Genomic DNA, 22,174 nt, shown 5'->3' with positions numbered 1-22,174 from the left:
ACAGCAGTATCGGTCTCATAACCTTTTCAATTTGTTGTAAGTAGAACTTCAGCTGTGTCTTAGGTGTTTAATTTAAAATGGCATTTATGCTCATCATTTTACTTTATTTTCAGCTGTGAACAGACTTTCTGGCTTTGGTGTCCACTTTGAAATTCATTTTTTTCTTGAAGACATCTTTCATGCGAGCAAATTAGGCATCCTGGATGTTCAAGGGAATCTAATCATTTTCCCAACTATTCGCTGCAATGGCAAATGGCACACTGATTCAATCTTCATCACTGATTCCTCCTCTTCCTCAAGTGTTCTGTGGATGCAGGGTTTTGTTCGTGGGAAGAATAACAATTACACGGTTTAACGGCCTTTAAAAAGATGCCATTATATTACCCATTCTTACTGTAACTGTAGCTTGTCTGACATCACTGATTAATGCTGCTGCTGCAGCGCTCGTGCTCAGCTTGTTAGTTCTCCTTCCATAGGTTCCCTAAGCAGGAACTTTTGAAGATGTTGGAGACTTTGTGATGAGGAGCGCGCTCGCTGCTGTGAAGACTTTGATCAGAACCAACGAACAGAATGCTGCGTTTTCAGCATCCCATTGAAAGGAGACACACCATGCGTAAAGAATGGGTGGCACCGTTTAAACCGTTCCTCAACCCTTTGTGCATTTTTCTTTCATATGCTTTTAACAACTTCATCCAGATTAGTTTTTGATCCATTCCTTTTAGACAGGTAGGTGCACGAACATTTTTGTCAATGCTGCACATCATCTGTAGTCTCTCAATAACCAGATGGTTCTTTCCTCACTGGCACTTGAGTTCTGTCTTTCTTTATCTGATCTCCATCTGCTCGTTGCCCATTAATGAAAGACGGAAGGGAAAACATCCCTCCCATTCATTAATGATTTACTGCTACTGATGGGGTGACTTAATTTGCTTATTAAACATTTTAGTCACATTTTGTTGACCAATTAATTCGAGGGATGTGTCATTACCTAATTAGGTGAAATAAGAATATAGTAGCTGCATCAGTCTGTTGGTCTTTTTTTCAGTTTTTTGTTTTAGCAGGCATCAAGTGGATATAGGTGCTGCAGTGCATAGTAATCAGGCAATAAATCACAGTCAGCTTGTTTAGCAGCTATGAGAAATATAAAGGGTCAGGAGTGCTTGGCCAGAGTAAATGTTCATTTTGATGGAGGGAAACAAAGATTTGTGTTTTTCTGATGCTTGTCATCATTATCTGCCCCCCCCCCCCGGGTCATTGTTATCAGTGTTTCCACAGAGATAAGTTAAAGCCTCGAGCACAAATGAATTCATCCTGATGGAAAAAACGGTGTCGCCATATAATGTCATCTCGCCCCTGTCTTGCACTGTAATTGAGGTTTTTATGCAATAGAACATACATTCATTAAGTTGCCAGAAGTCTTAATTGACTAACAAACAAATATACTGTTGCATTATGTTGTAATTGAGGCATCCTATAGAAAGAGATGGCAAGAAGGGCTTTTAGTCAGTTGTTTCCAACTGAGAAAACAACTTAAAAAAAACTAATCACATGCACGGAAACAAATTTTTGACGTTGGTTATTTTTATCTCTTTTTCTCTCAGAGTACGTTCAAGTTTAAGTCAGAGAGTGACATCTACTTAGCTGAGCATCACAAGCAGGTGTTATATGATGGCAAGTTGGCCAGCTCCATCGCCTTCGCCTATAACGCCAAAGCCACCGATGCTCAGCTCTGCCTGGAGTCCTCTCCTAAGGAAAATGGCTCCATCTTTGTGCACTCACCTCACGCCCTCATGCTGCAGGTCAGCCCTACTCAATCCAACCTCAAACTCTCCGCACATTCTTCCAGTTTTTGACGCTTTGACTTGATTATTTATTTCTCTGTCTGGTCTCTTGTTGTTCCTCACAGGACGTGAAAGCCACATTGACTCACTCCATCCACAGTGCCATTCATTCTATTGGTGGAATCCAGGTGCTCTTTCCACTCTTTGCTCAACTAGACGACCATCAGCTGAACAACAGTCAGACGGAGGACACAGTGTGGTAAGTTATTGTAAATTTGATCGACCGTTTCAACTTTATTCTGTTTGAATACATTTAACACGGCTATTTTGAGAATACACCAATTTTTAATGACTTAGGTTAGACATTGTAAGAACATTGTGGTGATGGTCAACATGTATGTCAATGTAATAAAGCAGTCGCTGATCATAATATCAGCCTTTGGTCCAGCTGCCCTCCAGTTTTCTTTGTTGGTTTGATCCTCTTGGCGTGACTGCTGTCATCTTTAAATTGGTCAGTCCCAACTTCCTCACTGTGCTTTGGATGAATTCTCTGCTCTAATCCTGTGTTCAGCAAGTGTATTACAGCGAGATGAATGCAGCATTGGCCACATAAGACCACAACTCACCCTCATGCCCAGAGCTCTCTGTTTCTTTTATCTGCACTCCATACCTCTGTCTCTCTTGCCAGCCTGTCTGAATCTTCTGGTCACACTGTTTCTCTCTCCAACTTGGGCTTTTTGTCCTCGCTTTGGATGTTCAGGCTGAGTCCTTTTAAAGCCTGCTGAGCAGAGAGGTTCAAAGCTTCTGCAGCATTTATTTCTGTGTTATGCCCGTGGAGCCACTGTGGGTTTTCTCAGCAACTCCTTCAAGCAGTAAACGCGACAATGTGTCTATTAATTTGCTGCGACCGTGGCATGACTTCACTGTGTCGCTGCACTGTCAGGACAAAGGTTTTTATTTAGAAATGGCCACATGAAGTGTAAAGAGACACTCCAACCGACTTGTGTTCTTGTGATTTTTGTCGTGGAGTGGAGACCACTCGAGGATGCCAGAGAAAGCCGATTAAGAAGTGTCATCGAGCGCCATTGTTACTCGGCCAACAGCTTCAACTGGAAAGCTCCGCATTAGAGAAAATACACTCGAGCGGAAACACACACGACCACCTTGGATCACAGCAGCACAGTTCTTTGTACTGACATTAAGGGGTACCAGAATTCTCAGCTTGATTGATGACCTCTTCTGAAAATGACCTTGGTTTCTCTCTCTCTCTCCTCTCTCTCTCTCTGATCAAAGGTTTCCCCATGCAGCTGTTTATTGATATGCAAGATTAGAATGATTGTATAGCTGTTTGAGAGCCTTTTGTTTTACAGTGCTTCTCTTCTGGCCTTCCTGGTGGAGCTGCTGAAGAGCTCTGTGGTGATGCAGGAACAGATGTTGGGAGGGAAGGGCTTCCTGGTGATTGGTTACCTGCTCCAGAAGGTATAGCAGAACTTCCATAGCAATATTAAAAATATCCACTTCTGATGGATTTACAATCTGAATACAGCAAATTTTACTGCGTTATCCCAATAGAAGGAAAAGTGATACTGATGTGTGGAGGGTTCTTGTCATACAGTAGTGTAGTTTGGTAACCTCACTGGCTGTCAGTGTATTTTTCCTCCTAATATGTTTTTCAAAGGAAAACAAAATGTGAGTTGTTCTTTTCCCATTTCCCACCCTTGGTTCTTATTCTCTCTCTCTCTCTGCATCAGTCTTTTATTTAATCATTTTCTGATGTTTCTTCAGCAGCTTGCCAGTCTCTCCAGGCTACCAGTTCTTTCAGAGCCTGAAAAAAAAGATTCCTCTTTGTCACTCCGTCACTTGCCTACCCGCTGGCTTCAGCTGCTGTTAACTAAGTGCCAGGCAGAGTCGACACCTGAGATTTCCATTTTTTCCCTCCCCACTGCCAGGTTTCATACCTCCACATATGGCACCATCTGTTCGTGATCTGTTTATGCCACACCTTCTCGTCCCCTTGTCTTTCATTTCCCCCTCTCTCCTGCCCACACAAAGCCTCCACCTGGGCACTAAGCAGGTGCTAGACAGCAGCCCTTAATGTGTTTTTGCAGAGAAATTCTGTACAAAGTCAAACCTACTCTTAATCGCATTGAAATATTTGACTTCTCTCAACTTGACCATTAAATTAGATCTATGTACCTCCTATTACATGCTAATTTCAACAAAATAATAGAGATGCATAAATCTAAGTGATCCTTTAACTGAAACTACATGAATAGAATTGTAGAACATTATTACTCGTCTCTTCAAATCCCTGCCACTGATTCTTGCATCATCCTTTAATGTCTTCAAGTTGCGACACTGTTGTGATATCCATCATTGTGCGCACCCACGGAGAAAGAACGGTAGGGTGCAATGTCACAGTTAGACTACGTGACACGTGGATTGAACATTGTCTATGCATTGCTTTTGGCAGTCATCACGGGCGCACATCACCAGAGCAGTTCTGGAGCAATTACTTTCCTTCGCAAAGTATTTGGATGGTCTGACGCATGGAGCGCCACTACTGAAGCAGCTGTGTGACCACATCTTGTTCAATGCTGCTATCTGGATCCACACCCCCACCAAGGTGAGCTCCTGCATGTGCCTCACCCCCAGAATAGTTGCTCATTTGTTCTAAAACCTGACACCCTTTGCCTCTTTGAATATATGCTTTTGTTTTTCCCCCCAACATGATGTTTCTGCAGGTCATTTAAGGACTGAATACACTGAATATTTATGGAGTTTATTTACTTGGTACTGCTGTCCTCCTCTCATACCAACCACTTTTCAAACGCTGGAGATTCTTTTCCCAGCTCACTTTATAAATGATCCATGAAAAATTGGATGAGGCTGCGTGGCTAATACAGCCCCAGCACTGCAACTGTTGGGCCAGATCATTAATAAATACATTCCAAACTGAAGCGTAGAGAAGGGGGAGTGAAAATGATGCAAGGAGGTAATGAAGTGGGTTAGAACACACTTGCTACAATAGTCTGGAGGGCTTTACTGGCTCCTTCCTCTAGGAAATACTGCAAAGGCTGTCCATTATTTTTGTTCAACCCTGCTACAAGGGGTATCAGGAGCCTGCTGAGTGAATGAGTGGTGCATGGAATGCATCCATCATTACATGGGCCCATTGACCTTGTCCCAGTACACGGATGTGCTTTTTTTATTTCTCCATTAATACTACTCTGTTGTCTCTATTCTGAAAATTACAAGACAGTGTTCATTTTTCACTTTTGCTCTTTTTATTGCATTAAGGTTATGCCACAGTTCCTGCATTGTAGCTCCATTTAATGAATATATTTGTTCATGTCCCGTGATTCATGACAGGATCTGTTTATTATAGTATATATTTAGACAGATGTGTTGTTTTTGCTAATTGCAGAGACTAATTATCTCTATGCAGAGTGGCGCTGCATGAATTTTTAGATTGAGTAATGCATTGTGGCCTGTTGCCATTCCTGCCATTAACCTACAAGCATAATGAGCTGAGCTGGAGCTTTGCACCACAGTAAAACTATACTTCCACTGGAATACATTTGTCTCCTCTCCAGATCCAGCTCTCGCTGTACACGTATCTTTCTGCTGAATTTATTGGCACGGCAACCATCTACAACGCAATCCGTCGAGTGGGCACAGTGCTTCAGTTAATGCACATGTTGAAGTACTACTACTGGGTCATCAACCCCGCAGAGAGCAGTGGCATCACACCAGAGGGGCTTGGTGAGTCATTATTTTCTTCTTGGATATGTTGTCGGCTTTAAAAAAAAAAGTTTCATCATGCTGCTAAAGGTCACTAAAGGAAGTCAATGGGAGTGTACCAGGCATTGTGTGGTTTCATGAGCTTGCTATCAAAGTGTCCCCCTGAAATGACAACCATTCCAGCTTGTTTGGAACGATCTCTGATTGAAGCACTTGCCTGTCAGTTTTCAGGCTTGAAGCCATTCGCTGGAGATGACAGTGAGACAGACACAACACATCAATAATTTCATCACCTGAGGGTGCTGGTGTTAGTGCTGGCTTTCTAAACCTTACAGCATGGCTGACATTCACAGGGGAATTAGTAGCAAGAGAGGTTCTTGAGTTGTAATTTCCAATATTGTAGCTTCTTTGTTATAGAACCGTAGCATATGTTTCCAGAGGAAACATCAGTTATTGGCGCTGCGATGCCAAAGGACGTCACCTTCCATTATCCTTTACACTGGGCAACAAAGTGTATCAAGCTATTAAAATGTTTTTAGTGCTTTAAATTATGAATAAAGAAAACTCAAGAAAGGAATCCATCATTTTCACCATGTATTTTGTTACTCTTGAGTCAGTTTTGAGTTTGAAAATTAGAATTTATGTTGGAAGTTTGGTCTGCGTTGCCTCGGGCTCGACATCGCTCGTGTGTTTTTATTTGATCACCGTCTGCTCTGATTTACAATAGAAATTGTCAACATCAGCTGAGAAACTACCAGAAGAATAGCATTCACCCTGAAGTGTAGGCTGCCAATCTGGCCCAACAGTGGAAGCACCTTTTCATTGTTGTCCTGTTTGTAATGAGTCCTTTTTAAATTAAAGTTGTGCATCATTCTGTTATATTCTGTTCATTTTTCTATTCTGTTATATCTGCACCCAGAAGCTAACACATATTCTGCCTGTATTTGCCCCCCCCCCCCTTTATCATCTGTGCTGTCTGTTGTGATAGATAATTGGTCATGAGATGGGTCGTTAGCAAAGCTGGCCAGAAGCCTTTTTTTCCAATTCAGCTCAAACTGGTTATGTTTTGTTGTCACCACAAGAGAAAATCATTGGTGACAGACGTGGAAGTGCTTCACATGAATAATTTGGGCATGGATTGTGAGTGATTTGAGTTTAGCTGGGGCCTTTTATTTACCTGAATTAATTTGATAATTAATATAACTTAAAATTGCAATGGGAAATAATTTGACACATGAACACTTCTGTAGTTTTACTCTTAAATGAAAGCTAAACTAGACGAACCAAGAAGCAGAATGAACATTCCATCTGCAGCTGCTTCACACAGTATTTAAGCACTCCAAATTCAAAACAAAGTTGGAGCAGTAAATGGATGATTGTAACTAAAAATGAGTAAAATGACTCTATATTGAGTTCCTGCATGTTTTATAGCATCACTGTTGCCATTCTATCAACATAAAATTCCTCTGCATAGCTGTCAAAATAGCTTAGCATCTGTAGTAAGCAATCCATCTCAAAAGGGTATAAATGGTAATTACAAATCACTGGGGGGTGGCCGCAATTCAAAACACTTCATATTTTATTGTCACCATGTTATTTCTGCAATTTTTTCAAAGAAGTCTGTTTAGTGGAATAAGGCAGAGCTGTTCAGGGATCTACAGTGACTGAAATTGATTTTTCAGTCGGCTATTTCAGTGTGATTTCTAGAAATCCATTGTAGTGGTAATTATTTGTGATTGATGTCTGGAGGTTTGTATTCATGACACACGCTATTGCGCATGTAGCGATTTTATTATCATCACCATCATAATCTCAAGTAATTCCATCTGTTTGCCTTTGTGCCCTTGGATCGCTGCAGTAAAGCATCATGTGAATGACAAAGACGAGATGTGGAGAGCTGTTGAGTGTAATTGGTTGTGAATAACTAGGACGCAGGGGCTGCTGCAATGATGTTCTTATCAGTCCCTCCGTGCCAGGCTCTGTCCTGACACTGGGCTTTCCTCTCTCACTCTATTAATCAATGTTGGGATGCAGCAGCTCTCGCCGTCCTCCTTCAACCCCTGGAACAAGATGAGTCATCATTGACCACATGTCCACTGAATGGCCAGGGGGGCGGGCTGCCATTGCATCTGTTATCGCGGAGTCCTCCCCATTTCAAGTAAACATGTGTCCTGCCAAGGTGCAAGTGCACTTTATCTGGGCTGACAGGAGAGGAGAAAAATTGGGGAAAAGGCATATTTGCGGCTACGTTCTCAGCAGTTGGCGCCATCTTATACCTCTGTGGCTGAAAGAATTTGTCTGTTCTACCTTTCTGGCTGTTCAAGGGGAACAGGAAATGAATGAATGCCTGCCAGGTTTTACTGCCAGGCTGGAACCTTTGTGCGACACTGTGTGCCTTGCTAATCTTGAGGGGACTTGTACTGGTATTGTTAAGAGAATAATGTATGCTGCATTTCCCCCGCATCTCACTGAGAAGCTCTTTGTTGTGTTAATCTGCCTGTTGCTGCAGTCCATTAGCGTGTTCACTCAGTCTACAAATTCTTTTTTTTTTTAAAAAATGAAGTCTTTGAATATAAAGTAGCAAGTGACTATGAATATTTAGGCTAAGAAACACTAGTACGGCAGTGGCAGGCCTTATCTGACAGGTAATCAATGCTTTCTGCCACATCCCATCACTCTTTATTTGCACAGTACACGGGGGCTCTGCCTGCCACATATGGATGCCATTAATGATGGGAATGGATTTCTGTGTGACAGACATTGTGGACTGAGTTGGCCTGAGTGTTATGGGTAATTTTCTGATGAGATGCTTGCCAGTGCGTGACCTTGGACTGGCTGCTGGAGCCGTGCATCCTGGGATGGACAGAACCTCTGAAGCCAGAATAAACTGTAAACTGTGGGTCATGTGGTTTATTACTCTCACTTTCTCCACCTGCAGATGGTCCAAGACCAGACCAGAAAGACATCATTTCCCTGCGGGCATTAATCCTTCTCTTCCTCAAGCTACTCATCCTCAAGGTACATCCTGTGTTTATGGCTGGGACATCTTGAAGCTTAGCCATAGTTTGGACATAAGTGTTTTCCTGCTTCACCATCATGATTATTATTTCATTTCTTCCGGAGGATTTGTATTCTAAAAAGAAGACTATCTTTTCTGGAATGAAACCAATGAAAGAACAAGTGAGGTGAAAATTACAGTGGTTAATTAAGTATTTAGACACCAATTTTAACTAGATATTGGCGTCTGGTTTTGGTTAATGACGATCTGATTCATTTAGAAGGAATCCCCATTGTGTGACTCGTATCTGATAAAGTTGATACTTTGCATACTGGACATGTTTTGTAACTGTCTGAGGTTTGAACAACAGGCACTTTTAGCCTGGACAGGAAGATGCTTGTCAGCCCAGATGTAGCCTCTGGTTGTTCAGGCTGTTTTATTGTTGAAACCTAAATTTGCAGAAACTGCACACCTAATCGAAGCACCAGACTCTGCTCTAAACTTGGAGAGAAAAAATATTCAGTTCGGGTCCTCCAGCCTCAGGTTTTGTTCTCTGGTTTTGATTAGTCCCAAATGCAAAACTACTCTGACCTTCTTTGTGAGAACTTGTAAATTTGTGTTGCAAATTACTTCGCCTTGTCTCCCACTTGAATAGACAGTCTCGATTTAACCTCTTTTAGGACCAAGGCGTGAAGGAAGACGAGCTGCAGGGCATCCTGAACTATTTGTTAACAATACATGAGGTACGTGGAACTCTTCCTTCTTCAAGTCAAATGATCCATTATATTCTGCTTCTGTTGCTTTTGATACAGGACTAAATCACTTTTCATCTTTTATAGTCAATATTTTAGCAGTATTTTGGGTATCCAATATATAAACTGCAGGAATCTATGCAGTTGGCAGATTTCTTCGCTGCAGTTAATATTTGAAATACTTTATTTATTCCTTTTAAGTTTTCCTTTGATTAGTTTCCTTTTGCTTCCCTGCAGGATGAGAATCTACAGGATGTGCTGCACCTGGTTGTCGCGCTCATGTCTGAGCATCCAACCTCCATGATCCCTGCTTTTGACCAGAGAAATGGGATCCGGTAAGCCCCACAGCAAGAAGTAAATCCCTTTGCTGTTCAGGAACAACATGAATGAGTGATTTCACCGGAGGGGAAAAAAAGTGCACGTGGCACTTGTGCCGCTATTGTGTGCCTCATGAATAATGCAGGTGCTCACTGAGCAGATGCATGCATGGAAAACCAATTATTAACATATTGATTTCACAATGTGACAGGGATGAGCCTGCTGACGGTTTGTGATCCACTGCAATCTTCATGCACACAGTAGCAGGAGCACGCTGGAGGAATCCAATGTGGAAAAGCCGTTTTCATTTGAACATTTATTTAACGCTGTTATAAAATCAAGCATTTGGGATGTGGTTGTGGGCTAAGCAGAGTAGAGCTGAGATGAGATGGTGTAGCTTCTGCTGCTTGTGTCTATCCAGGGTAATCTATAAGCTGGTGGCCTGTAAAAGTGAAAGCATTCGCGTGCAGTCCCTCAAAGTCCTTGGATACTTTCTCAAGCACCTCGGCCACAAGTGAGTAACTGATTCCACTAAAAGTGTAATTAAAAACCTTGAGATTTATCTACCTGCTGCATATGTTTCTGTCACCTTTTTAGCAACACAAACTGGTGGAAAAGTTCCACCTAATCTGCAGTCTGACCTTTTTTATAATCAGGCTTTTGTTAGAACGGCTGCTTTTGCAATAGTAACCTAAACCCTGATGTTGAGGCAGCGGGTGCAGCTTGAGACTGGAATTATGACAGCAGCCCTATTCAGCTATTTGTCACTGTTGAACCCCTACAGTCGTGGTATCTCTCGCTTGTATCTGCGCTCGTGACAGGCAAACTTTGTTATCTGCTAAACCTCAAAAAAAAAAAAAAAAATCCCCAAATTTATGACAGCAGGATGTTCCAGACACTTGTCTCCAGAGTCGAGTTCCCTGTGGGTGAGACTATGAAAGCCAGCTGCAGGCACTCGCTGATCTGTCAGTGGCTTATAGATCTCTAAAGAAGTCACTTAACCACAACATCTATGTTGGTGCATCCACAGGAGGAAGGTGGAGATCATGCACACACACAGCCTCTTTACTCTTCTGGGAGAGAAGCTCATGCTGAACACCAGCACTGTGACCGTGACAACTTACAATGCTCTGTATGAGGTAACAAATCGTTTCCTCTCTACTGTAGTGGTTTTTTGTGTGCCAAGTGTGTGACGGGTGTCTGTCCACCTCCCCCAGATCCTGACAGAGCAGGTGTGCACTCAGGTAGTTCACACCCCTCATCTTGATCCCGACTCCACAGTGAAGATTCAGAACCCAAGTAAACCTCGGTTCCTTTTTGAAATATGCAGTAGATAGAAAAATTGGCATTCACTTGTGTGTTTTACCTGTATCTTGTGTCTGATATTAGTGATTCTTAAGGTGATTGCCACTTTGCTGAAGAACTCGGCCCCCAGTACTGAGTTAATGGAGGTGCGGCGGCTCTTCCTGTCAGACATGATCAAACTGTTCAGTAACAGCAGAGAGAACAGAAGGTGAGCGGAGCTTAACCTGCCTTTGATTTCTCTCACTTTTTAATGTGTAAACCTGAAGGAATTAGGAGCCTTCCTCCTCTTCCTCCTTGCAGTGTATTTAATAAGATCACATGATGTTGCGTCAGACAAGTGCTAAATTTGACTCTGCTTTCTGAGCTTTGTCACTTTGACACAGCAGCTCTTTTTATTTTTTATTTTGCAGAAACACTTTCATTGACACTGTAATTAGATTTCAAGTCTCGAGAATTTGATCTAAATCTTTGACTAATTGGCTTAAAATGAATCCTGATTGGAATGTGTTTATGTAACTGAAAGCCAGAACCTTTGTAAATTTGTTTTTTCCTCGACTGTCGCTTTGCTTGATAACTTGGGAACAGTGTCAGGCAGAGCCTGGTTCCTCTGAGACAAGACAAGATCCAAATGGAACTGTCTTAAAACAATTGTCATCCTGATTGAAATGAAAACCAAAGGAACTTCTCGGGGAACCTCTGTGAGGATTGTTTTATTGTCTTTTTTGAAGGTGCCTGCTTCAGTGCTCAGTATGGCAGGACTGGATGCTCTCTCTTAGCTATTTAAACCCCAAAAACCCCGACGAGCAGAAGATCACTGAGATGGTGTACAACATTTTTCGCATTCTCCTCTACCACGCAATAAAGCACGAGTGGGGAGGCTGGCGCGTGTGGGTGGACACGCTCTCCATAGCCCACTCAAAGGTAAGGACCGTTTAATGCAACCGAAATGAAAGCCTGACCCCTGCTGTTCAAGGGCAGCTTTAACTGTTGGAGCTGGACCTGTCTAAAATGTTTTAATGGTTTTCATAGGTGACATATGAGGCACATAAGGAGTATTTGGCTCAGATGTATGAAGAGTATCAGCGTCAGGAGGAGGAGAACATTAAGAAAGGGAAGAAGGGTTTCGTCAGCACCATTTCTGGTTTGTCCGCACAGCCCTCGGGCATCAAGGGCAGTGTTGAGCTCAGAGAACCAGATGATAACTCCCAGACACCAGAGAGCGAGGAGTACGAGAGCGCAGACAACCTGTTGGCAGAGAGGAAGAGGTGTGAAGAACATCTCAAAGGCACAGAGATGGCAGATGAGGTCATGGTCGATGTTGGTGATCTTCTTGTGGACATCAAGGCAGAAAAGGTGGAGGCCACAGAAGTTAAACTTAATGATCTGGAGTCTGAATCGCTGGGAGTGTCTCAGAACGGAGCACTGGTGGGGATGGGCTCCCTTTTAGATAATGTTTATTGTGCTGCTGTGGAAAAACTGAACAGTAATGTTAGCGGAGTGTTAGAGGATCAAAATTCATGCCCACTCATCGGACTGGATGATGAAAAGGAGCCCATCGGGAATGGCAATGACTTCCTGTTTGGAAAGGTAACAGCCAGAATGGAAGAGAAGCTGCTGTCAGGACTCAGTCCAGCTAAGCCACTGGTCACGCCCCACCCGGAGCGTCCAGTCCATATGAACACCAGTGAGGAACTGGGCCGTCTTGTCTGTATGAGAGGGTCTGACTTTGGTTCCCTACCCAGTATTTTGGAAAAGGAAGAGTCTGAACCACAGCCATCGTCACAGGGTGCCAGATCTGCTGAAGTCCCGCTTAAAACACCCAAAGATCCTGACGGTAAAGCTGCGTCCAGAGAAGATGCCCCAGCAAAAACGATAAACTTCAGCTCTGACACGGAGAGGCCGAGTGATGGCCAAGAAAAGGAGAAAAAGATCCAAACATCCTCCACACAGGTTGGTCTGCAGCTCAGTTCTAATGTTCAATTATATCGATTTCTCAGATAAACGCTGTTCATCTGCCACGCTGCAGCAACTGAATTTAAGTGTGATGTATTCACCTAATCCTGTGATTTTTATCCAGCATGACAGCAAAATGAATAAGAAAGAGGCCCCAGATGTGAAAAACACAATGGTGTTTTTGTTCCATTCTGCTTTACTGTGGCACCTTTCTTCCTGATGGGAAGAGAAAAACAAATTTGTAATCTTTTTATGTATAATAAGCTGCTTCTATAAACTGTAAGGAACAAATTGGACAAAATTAGAGATCCTCACATCTTGGTAATAGTTTCTTTTGAGGTGTCATATGTATTGGTATGTATTCACTGAATCATTGTGTACTACTGGTACAATTAATTCCCCCACGCCCTCAGAGGTGATGGCGGCCTCCTGCAGGTCAGGCAGTTTCTCGGACAAGGACAGTAGGTTGGAAGACTGACATAAACACAAGGTTATTCGGCAGCATTTCCTGGGAGTTATTTACGTCTGCCCTTATCCCGAATACCATGCTCTTCTGCAGAGACTGGGTCACTGGTGGAGATTTGGTGGGCGGTGGGGTTTATTTTCGAACAGTTCTCTGCTGCTATAATTGCTCGTGTTCCAGTTAACGGCTGCTGTTTTAAACATCCTTGCAGGACCCAGTTGGCTCATTTATCTCATATTTAGAATTGCATTAACTTCTCCTCACCTAAGAAGGTGGTGGATGGAAGAGTTTCTTTGTTGCTCATTTATCATTCTCAGTGTACAATATGATGGTCGCATTAAATCCCATCAAGGCAGAGACCATCAATCTCAAATGTTGAATATGATTAGCAACTAGTCTGAAGTGTCTCACGATGCCACTATATAATGATTAATTGGTCTCCTCCTAGAGTCTACATGGCTGCCTTGGCACTCAGACAGATGGAGATGTACGAGTGGACCTGGGTTTCAGGGGGGTGCCCATGATGGAGGAACAGAGGCATCAGTTCAGCCCTGGCCCACGCACCACAATGTTCCGTATACCTGAGTTCAAATGGTCAGTCGTGCACCAGAGATTACTCACTGACCTGCTATTTGCACTGGAGGGGGACATCCATGTCTGGAGGAGGTGTGTGAAGTGATTTCTGTATATTACAAAAGATGAAAGAGCTGGCACGTGTGTGTTTATGTAACAGTACATTAATTATTAATTATTAGATATGCAAGTTTTTTAAGCACCTCTTCACTTGGAAAAAAGTAACAATTTAATGATTTCCTTCACCTTCTGCAGCCACTCATCCAAAACCACCATGGACTTTGTCAATAGCAACGAGAACATTATTTTTGTCCATAATACTATACACCTCATCTCCCAAATGGTCGACAACATTATTATTGCCTGTGGTGGGATCTTGCCTCTTCTATCAGCGGCCACCTCACCTGTAAGTGCACTCCTTTCTGTGAGAGAATACTGCCATCTAGTGGCTAATTATACGAACTGCTGTCGAAGTTCTCTACTATTGAATAAGGATAATTGAGTGTTTACATTGCTTTATTTAAACATTTTACCATTCAAAAAAGTCTATGTTTGGTTTTAGTATTATATTTTTATTAACTACTGATTTTTTTTTTTTAATCCATCCAGATGGAGTTGGACAGCATGGAAGCAACACAGGGCATGTCTTCAAGAACAGCCATCAATTTCCTCTCCCGTCTCATGGTTCTTGTAGATGTCTTGGTCTTCTCAAGCTCCCTAAACTTTGCTGAGATTGAAGCAGAGAAGAACATGTCCTCAGGTGGCCTGATGCGTCAGTGCCTCAGACTTGGTGAGCTCACAATTGTTTTCTGTCGTAGACCATATTCCACCACAAGAAAAAGTAAATGGTAATCAGAGATTATCAATTACACTCAGACATTGTACAGCAGCAGGTATTTTCAATCATCTCTAAAACTACGGTCTTTCTGATGTGTTTTTGTTTTGTTTGTAGTCTGTTGTGTGGCTGTTAAGAACTGTCTGGAGTGCAGGCAGAGATACAGAAATGAAGGAAAGAAGTCATTCATTCTCAACAACCACAAGACGCAGGAAATCATGCTCGGCGCAGTGAATTCCAGCAAGGTATGAAATGATGAATCAACTTTAACGTTACCTCATAGTCCATCTAAATAAATTCTGTGTTCACTGTGCATCAGTGCAAATAATGGAACATGTGAGATCTACTGTTCCAGTTGATTATTCATCTAAGCTATTACATTTGTCTTTTTATGCTACAGTCGGTCTGTGCGTGTTTGCTAGTCACTTTGATACCATAAATGATTTTACTATGGGTTTCAGCTGAGCACACTCAATGTCATCCTCTCTTCTCTGATATAGAGTAGCATAGAAGCTGCTGTCCCCAGCAACATGTCCCCCATCAAAGACCCTGATCGCCTGCTACAGGATGAGGACATTAATCGTCTTCGAGCTGTGGTTTTCCGTGATGTGGTGGGTGTAGGTCTACATGCGTTATGTGACTGTGTGGAAGATTCAGAGATTATCTGAGACATCTTTCAATTCACAGATGAAACACCCAGACTGCTCATTTTAACACAAATGTTAAACCAGGATTAGAATAATGTTGGTGTTGGTGCTGGTGTGTTACTGTATTGTGACCCCTTTCCCACAGGATGACAGTAAGCAGGCTCAGTTCCTAGCATTAGCTGTGGTGTACTTCATCTCTGTCCTGATGGTCTCCAAGTACCGGGACATCCTGGAGCCCCAACGGGAGAGCGACAGAAAAACCAGCCAGTCAGAACACAGCAGGCATCAAGAGATCAGCTCACCAACCAGCAAAGGTGTTGACAACTAGACTCTGTATTAAATTTCCATTGTTCTTTCTAGCTAATCATAAATGCATTTGTCAGACATTTATGTGCTGTTTGTCCTTTCTGCTACCTGCTTTCACTCACATTTAATTCAGAATAATTACAGGGCTTCCCTGCATGCACTGCACTGATTACATATGTGTTATTCATCAGCTCTGCAATTTGCACTGCAAAAAAATAAGCGTGGAAGCAATTGACGACTGGGTATGTGGTCGCTGCTATGAACATTAAAAGCCTTTGTCTTAATTAAATGCAAGTCATCAATGGTACAGTATGTTAAAGCACATCAAAGGAAATTGGTATTCTTATAGCACTCTGCCGCACAGCCTTTGTGCAGTCGGAAGCCTTTGTGAGATGCATGAGAGAACATTCATCAACTTCTATTCAGACAAAAGGAGAGGCGCAGAAAAGATACTGAAATAGGCGAGGTATAGAGGTATGAAAGCACAATATTAAAGAGCTCGGATCACACAGAATAAGGCATCAGAAAGCGGCAGCATTGACCAACCTCTATGGCTGTTTGGCGCAGTGGAGCCAGACCTGCTATTTTCAGCATCATCTGTCAGTGTCCATTAGGCAAGCAATCCACCAGAGGAGAATGGGATCATAGAGGGCTGCTGCAGAAAAAAGGCACACTGCTGCTTTCATAAATTTCACTGGAAAATAGGGGAATTTTTCAAACGGGATGTGGCAGACAATCGCCTGATGGTTCAGGAAGCCAGAGGACTGCCTGGCAACATCAGGCTTTGCTGACCTTGTTTGGGGGGCATGTGATAAATATTAATATGGCCACTCTACATGCAGGTAACCATCGCATCAGGATAAAATAACCAGACTACCGAACAAAAGAACACTTGCTCTTTGAATCTCAGCGTTTTTTTGGGGGGGTCAAGCGAATAATTTCATGCTGAGGCAGTATGCATATTTGTTATGAAAGAGGCAGAATTTACTCCGTATGAGACAGTGCAGCTCAGTTTAGCACGAGATGGTGAAATCATTCGCCAGTGATCTTCACCTTGTGACAAATGCGGAAGAAAAGTCTGAAACAGTGAAAACATCTCATCCCCTTTCAGAATGTTGCTGTTTTGTTTGCTGGAAGTAAAATGAATGTCGAAATTCCAGCTTATGGACTTGCATGATAATTATAGGTGTGTGTGTGTGTCTGTGTTTGTTTTGCAGAAACCATAACACTGTTTGATAATGGGCTAAACCCGACATCAAACTCGGGAACTGGAGAGGAGCAAGGATCCAATGTTCTAAACGGGTCCGACTTAGATCACAGCGTGGGGGGGCCAGATACCACGAATGAGCTCATACTTGCACTATCGTCTGAGGTGAAGGATTCCACGGAGATTCTCTCTGAGTGTCCCAGCGCGGAGCAGCTGAAATCCTCCCCTGACATCAGTATGAGCCAGACCAAAAGGGGCATCAATGTCAAGGAGATCCTGAAAAGTTTGGTGGCATCTCCAGTGGAGGGCCTGGAGCTGGAGCCCGAGTCTCACCCAGATCCTGCTGCCAAGGTCCAAGCCCAGCGCGTGCTGCCGGTGCAGTTTCACTCCTTTGACAGGTGAGACGGACCCGTCTGTTCTTCTTTGTTGTTTCTCTGCTGGATGGGAACCAGTGAAGCATCGAAGGTGAACGCTGGGGCATTCTGAGTTCAAGAACTTGGGCTTTTATATTCAACTTCAGTCACCAGAGGACAGTGTAATACAGGAGATTGGATTGCAATCATCTCAGTCTTGATTCATTCTAATTTCTCCACCTGTTTAGGAACCTGGATCTCGAGACCTGTAGTGTTTTTAAGGATCGTTTGTCTTCATCTTCACTCTCTGTGCCCCATCAATCAGGCCACTATAATGTATTTCTGTTAATCCCAAGGTTTATCTTGGTTATCCAGGATACCAGTAACGGTTTCTTAACAACGTGCAACACATTATTCACTTGTCAGTTGTAAACTTCTCATATCCGAAGGCAGAAAAAAAAAAAGTCTCTGTGTTTGAAAAGTTCTCTGAAGCATGGTGGCACTGCTGTGCCTTATTTACATTCCTGGATTAGATAAAACTACACAGTAATCTATCTGGATTTGAGAGTTTACAAACCTGTGCCTCCAGGGATTTCCAGCCTCAGATCCCTCCTCATTTTTAATCTCTGTGTTTGGTGAAGTTTAAAAAAAAAAAAGCTGGCGTAAACTTCCTTTCCGGACCTCTTTGATTTGCACCAGTTTTTGGATCAGGAGATTCAATGGTCCCCTCATTTCCTTCTATTCGTTCTGCTGCCGTTGAGCTGGACTGATGTACGTCCATGAATAGTGAGGAAGATGGAGGAGTGTGCAGGGAGAGGGCAGCTGAGTGGGTGGGGGTCTCCAGGGTGTTGATGACAGATTAAACAGAAGCGGCCTCGCGCCCCAGCACACCCAGCCCTGTCACCCTCACCGCTCAAACCCATAATAGGACCTGGCAGGCTGAAATGAGTCGCCACAGTAAAGTGTATTATTTTTGAAATGCTTTCACACACACCCCCCACAATCACATATACAACTTAGTCCTGCTCTTTTCGCGTCACTCCTCTGTCAGCCTCCATTTTCTGTGTCTAATTGTTTGCCACCTGCCAGTGAAATGAGCTGCCAGACGTGGAAAAGCCTTTCATTTGTCTGTCATGGCAGCGATAGATTAGGAGTGACAACATCAAAAAAAAAGGAAAAGAGAGAAACAATGGATTGAAGCAGGCCGTGCGGGAGCAGTCAGTAAAGTGGCCCTCTCCACCAGTGGGGAGACCTGAGTTTACACTTAAGGCTCAACTTCCTTCCGTCCCCCAAATTTACTAAAGATTATAAAACATAAAAACGTCAAATGTTTCACCACCGTGTGCGCCTGGATATGAGCACTGCATTCCCAATTAAATCACTACCGGATTAGATTCCGTTTGTCGGGTTTATAAAGGAAATCTCTTTGGTTTTATGCTAGGGTGCTTCCGAAGCCACAACCTCATTAATATTCATTCTAAGATTAATCCCTGCTATATTTTCCACAACTCAATTAAGACAATCCTATTAATAAAGTATGTGCTAGATAATCTATACATGATTCATGAGCGCTCTGTAAATGAATTATTCATTAAAAAGAGGTTCATGTTTTATCAACATCCTGTAGATAGATTGTAATGGTGCTGCAGCACTAGCTATACAGGCTCAGAGGCTTCTACAGGGGCACAAACATGGAAACAAGATCAGATGAGGGCCAGTTTTTTGTGTGGTATTGCTAGATTTTTGCAGAATTATTACTCTTTGCCTATTAAACTACAAACATTGAGGATTTAAAGACATTTGTGCTTCATAATTCTCACCAGGAGACAGAGAAACCTGAGAAATTAGGGTTAAGGTGGAACACCCCCATGCTTCCGAGCCATGGTTTGTGTCCCACAGATCCCAGGATGTTTTACTTCATCTGTATGATGGAGTGTGAGCATAATGGCAAAACAAACGGGTCAAAGTCTGTGTTGTTTTGTGAGGCTAGGATTTCTGGGGATTTGCTTCAGATGACAGAAGGCTTAGCTTGTGACAGAGTGAAGACCTGGCCTGTGTCCCCTGGAGTTACTGTTGGAGGCTGGAAAAGACATTATCTGGCTGCCTCGCCAACCTCAAGGCCAACTGTAGACCTGATAAGGACAGACTTTCCTTCTGTCTCCTAACAAGGAGCTCTTGCAGACCCAGGTTCGCGACATCCTCTTTATTCCTTGACCAATCAGGTCACATGAGAACAAATGTGTCGAGGGTTAGGGGGATCCTCTGAGGTCAGAAGTGTATCTTCTATCTCCTGTCATGACAAGCTTTCCTTCCCCATGATTAATTCATGAACATGTCCCTTTTTGAAAACACCAAGTGATGTTTTGTATAGCAAATTTAGGGGCACTCCAGTAATTCCATTTATAAGTAAAAAATATTCAGAATAAATTAGGACGGACTGAATATGTATTATATATTCCTTTTTTAAATGCTTTAATATATGAACATGAACCTCCTAGAGTAGGACGGATAATTCATGCATTTACGGAATCTTTTTTTTTCTATTTATAAAACACGAATAAATTGAAATGTTTCCATTATGGCCTTTGTTTATTTAAGAGAAAAAGAACTGTCGAGGACAGTTGACACAAATCCCAAAGAAAAACGTTGTTGTTCTAAAGGTAGAGCTCTGACTAACCTCTGCTGGATTCTGGCTTTTGTCAAATTCAGTTTTATTATGAAAAGCATCATGACTAACACACGATGTGGCTCCCTAATTTAATCTTCCTGTTTGGACTGGGTTTTTTTGGAGTCTCACAGTATTTCTGAACTGTGGCCATCATGAAGTCAAGTAATATTTTTTCTTTGCATTATCTCACTGTACTACTCACATTTTTTTTCATTTCACTCCATCTGCAATTTTTTTTCTTTCTATAATATATCTACTGTTTGCTATGTGGATGCAAATCCAAGGATATTATGATGGTTTCTCTGCAGGAGTGTGGTGGTGCCGATAAAGAAAGCCTCCCCCGGCAGCCTGTCAGTGAGCACAGTGGGGAACAGCAACACCTCGGTTGGCCTGACAGCTGGCAGCATCCCAAACATCTTTGCCGCTGCCTCTGCAACCCCAAAAACCATGATCAATACTACGGGTAAGTGTTGCAGGTCAGTGCCTACAGTCGATAGGCATAGATAGACATTACAATTACAATCATAATGCCAGTGTATGTCATTATTTTTACATTTAAAGAGTCAGATAATGTTTTGCCCTTCTTTGTCTCTATTCCAAAAATGGAAACAAAGCCCCCTTATGATTATTGGACCTGTGCAGAGCCCCATTCTTGCCACTAGATGGCCCCATTGATATTACTATCACCGCCAGTCATGACGGACAGCATTCTATATGATTTCTTTCTGATCTCTGACCTGCTTCGTGCCTTGAGCTACCGTAACAGTAGTGATAACAATCCAAACATGTGACTTTTCTGTGTGGTGTACATTTTTGTCTCATTAAATGTAAGTGCTCCCACCCACATTGGGCCTGCCTCCCCACTGCTGCATTGAGCTCGTTTTAAGGTTCTTTTTGTCTCATCCTTTAAAATATCGTTGTCATCAAGAACAGTTAACAGCTGCTGCATTTAGTTAAAAATATGTGGAAAATAGGAAAATCTCTCCCCGCTGACCTTCTAAACTGTAAAATTTACCATTTCCATTGTGTTTTTGGGTATCCAAGTTGTCTCTGCTATTCTCTTTGTGTTGGTTTTGAATAAAATGCTCTACTTTTTTCTTATTGTGAAGAATATAATTCATTTGATCATCTGTGAGGAAAGGTGGGCCTAATTAGATGTTATTTCCCTTGCAGGAGCCCCTGATGCAGCCCACTCTGCTACCTCTTCATCAAATTTTGTTAACGGAGCCACCAGCAAGAACCTGCCAGCTGTGCAGACTGTGGCCCCGATGCCTGAAGATACAGAGGAAAGCATGAGGTACAGCTGTCCCACTTCAGGGAATTTTAATGGTCTATTCATGAAAGAAAAATAAATTTCATCATTGCGTTTAGTTTGGTCCGATTGATTTTTGGTTTTTGTACATTGTGAAGCAAAATAATGCTCCTGAATCATTTTTTGTGGGGAACGTTGGGCCTAATTCTTCATGTAGGTTTTGTGCATTTGCACATCTTCGCCGTGACCTTGAGTCTCTTCCTCAGTTGTGCTAATAGTTTGTGACAGAGATCATTAGTCTTGCTTTCCCACTGTCTACTGACAGAGTTTACCTCTTCTCCCTCTCTCTCTTATTTCAGCCTGTTATGCTCGAGGAATAAAGATTCTATTTTGTTGCCATGGCAGCATACCCATGTTACTTGGTGTATCTCTGAAGAGTGTGGCCATACTATGAGACTGCAAAGCCTGTAAAGATCTTACCATTTGTTTTACTTTAAAATAAAAGGACATTTTTTAAATTCTGGTTAATGGTATAGAAATGACTGATTTTGAATTTCGTGAATGAGCTTATTGGACTATGACGTAACAGTAGAAATTCTTCCTTCCCTGAGCTGCCTTTCAGAGGTGCAGGACAGTGTCTGTACCTCCCAAATCACATACAGTCTGTGCTTCATGCGAGCCTGTCATCCCACTGCCAGTGTTGAAGGGTAGATTACACTAAAAGAACACTCTGGAGCACACTTGCTGCTCCTTAGCTACAAAAACAATCCTCCTCCTCCTCCAGTCGAGTACCAGTGCTCCACTGTCGGCACCACAGTTTCTCAGAGCAGCAAGTCTGTAGAAAGAACTTGTGTGTGCAACAACTGTGATCCCATTTGCTACCATGGTAACTTGTCACATCAAAGGATGCAAACAGCTGCTGAGGAATATATGTCAATATGTGTCAGCGGTGGCTTTTATCAAGATAGACCTTCACATTTCCTGTAGCCCTTGCTGTCATACATATCATCTGCTCTTTG

At 42.6% G+C, this 22,174-nt stretch overlaps 1 protein-coding gene across 3 annotated transcripts in view; it reads left to right on the top strand.

Annotated features, from left to right (window-relative positions):
- LOC130534511 (neurobeachin-like) overlaps positions 1-22,174 on the top strand; it is a 116,553-nt gene that overhangs the window by 24,101 nt on the left and 70,278 nt on the right. For all 3 annotated transcript variants that reach the window (XM_057048673.1, XM_057048672.1, XM_057048674.1), the window contains 23 exons: positions 1,602-1,799; positions 1,907-2,040; positions 3,152-3,260; positions 4,255-4,407; positions 5,378-5,546; positions 8,464-8,543; positions 9,204-9,266; positions 9,513-9,610; positions 10,015-10,107; positions 10,624-10,732; positions 10,811-10,892; positions 10,983-11,106; positions 11,627-11,819; positions 11,928-12,848; positions 13,763-13,980; positions 14,143-14,293; positions 14,497-14,677; positions 14,840-14,967; positions 15,223-15,333; positions 15,515-15,683; positions 16,893-17,280; positions 20,212-20,366; positions 21,077-21,200. In XM_057048673.1, the coding sequence (XP_056904653.1) occupies positions 1,602-1,799; positions 1,907-2,040; positions 3,152-3,260; positions 4,255-4,407; positions 5,378-5,546; positions 8,464-8,543; positions 9,204-9,266; positions 9,513-9,610; positions 10,015-10,107; positions 10,624-10,732; positions 10,811-10,892; positions 10,983-11,106; positions 11,627-11,819; positions 11,928-12,848; positions 13,763-13,980; positions 14,143-14,293; positions 14,497-14,677; positions 14,840-14,967; positions 15,223-15,333; positions 15,515-15,683; positions 16,893-17,280; positions 20,212-20,366; positions 21,077-21,200 (4,151 nt within the window). The remainder of the gene's footprint in view (positions 1-1,601; positions 1,800-1,906; positions 2,041-3,151; positions 3,261-4,254; positions 4,408-5,377; positions 5,547-8,463; positions 8,544-9,203; positions 9,267-9,512; positions 9,611-10,014; positions 10,108-10,623; positions 10,733-10,810; positions 10,893-10,982; positions 11,107-11,626; positions 11,820-11,927; positions 12,849-13,762; positions 13,981-14,142; positions 14,294-14,496; positions 14,678-14,839; positions 14,968-15,222; positions 15,334-15,514; positions 15,684-16,892; positions 17,281-20,211; positions 20,367-21,076; positions 21,201-22,174) is intronic.

This window comes from Takifugu flavidus, chromosome 12, assembly GCF_003711565.1.
Source record: "Takifugu flavidus isolate HTHZ2018 chromosome 12, ASM371156v2, whole genome shotgun sequence".
NCBI classification, from domain to species: Eukaryota; Metazoa; Chordata; class Actinopteri; order Tetraodontiformes; family Tetraodontidae; genus Takifugu; species Takifugu flavidus.
Note: the sequence above shows the minus strand (reverse complement) of the source record. Positions and strands in the feature narration are given on the sequence as shown.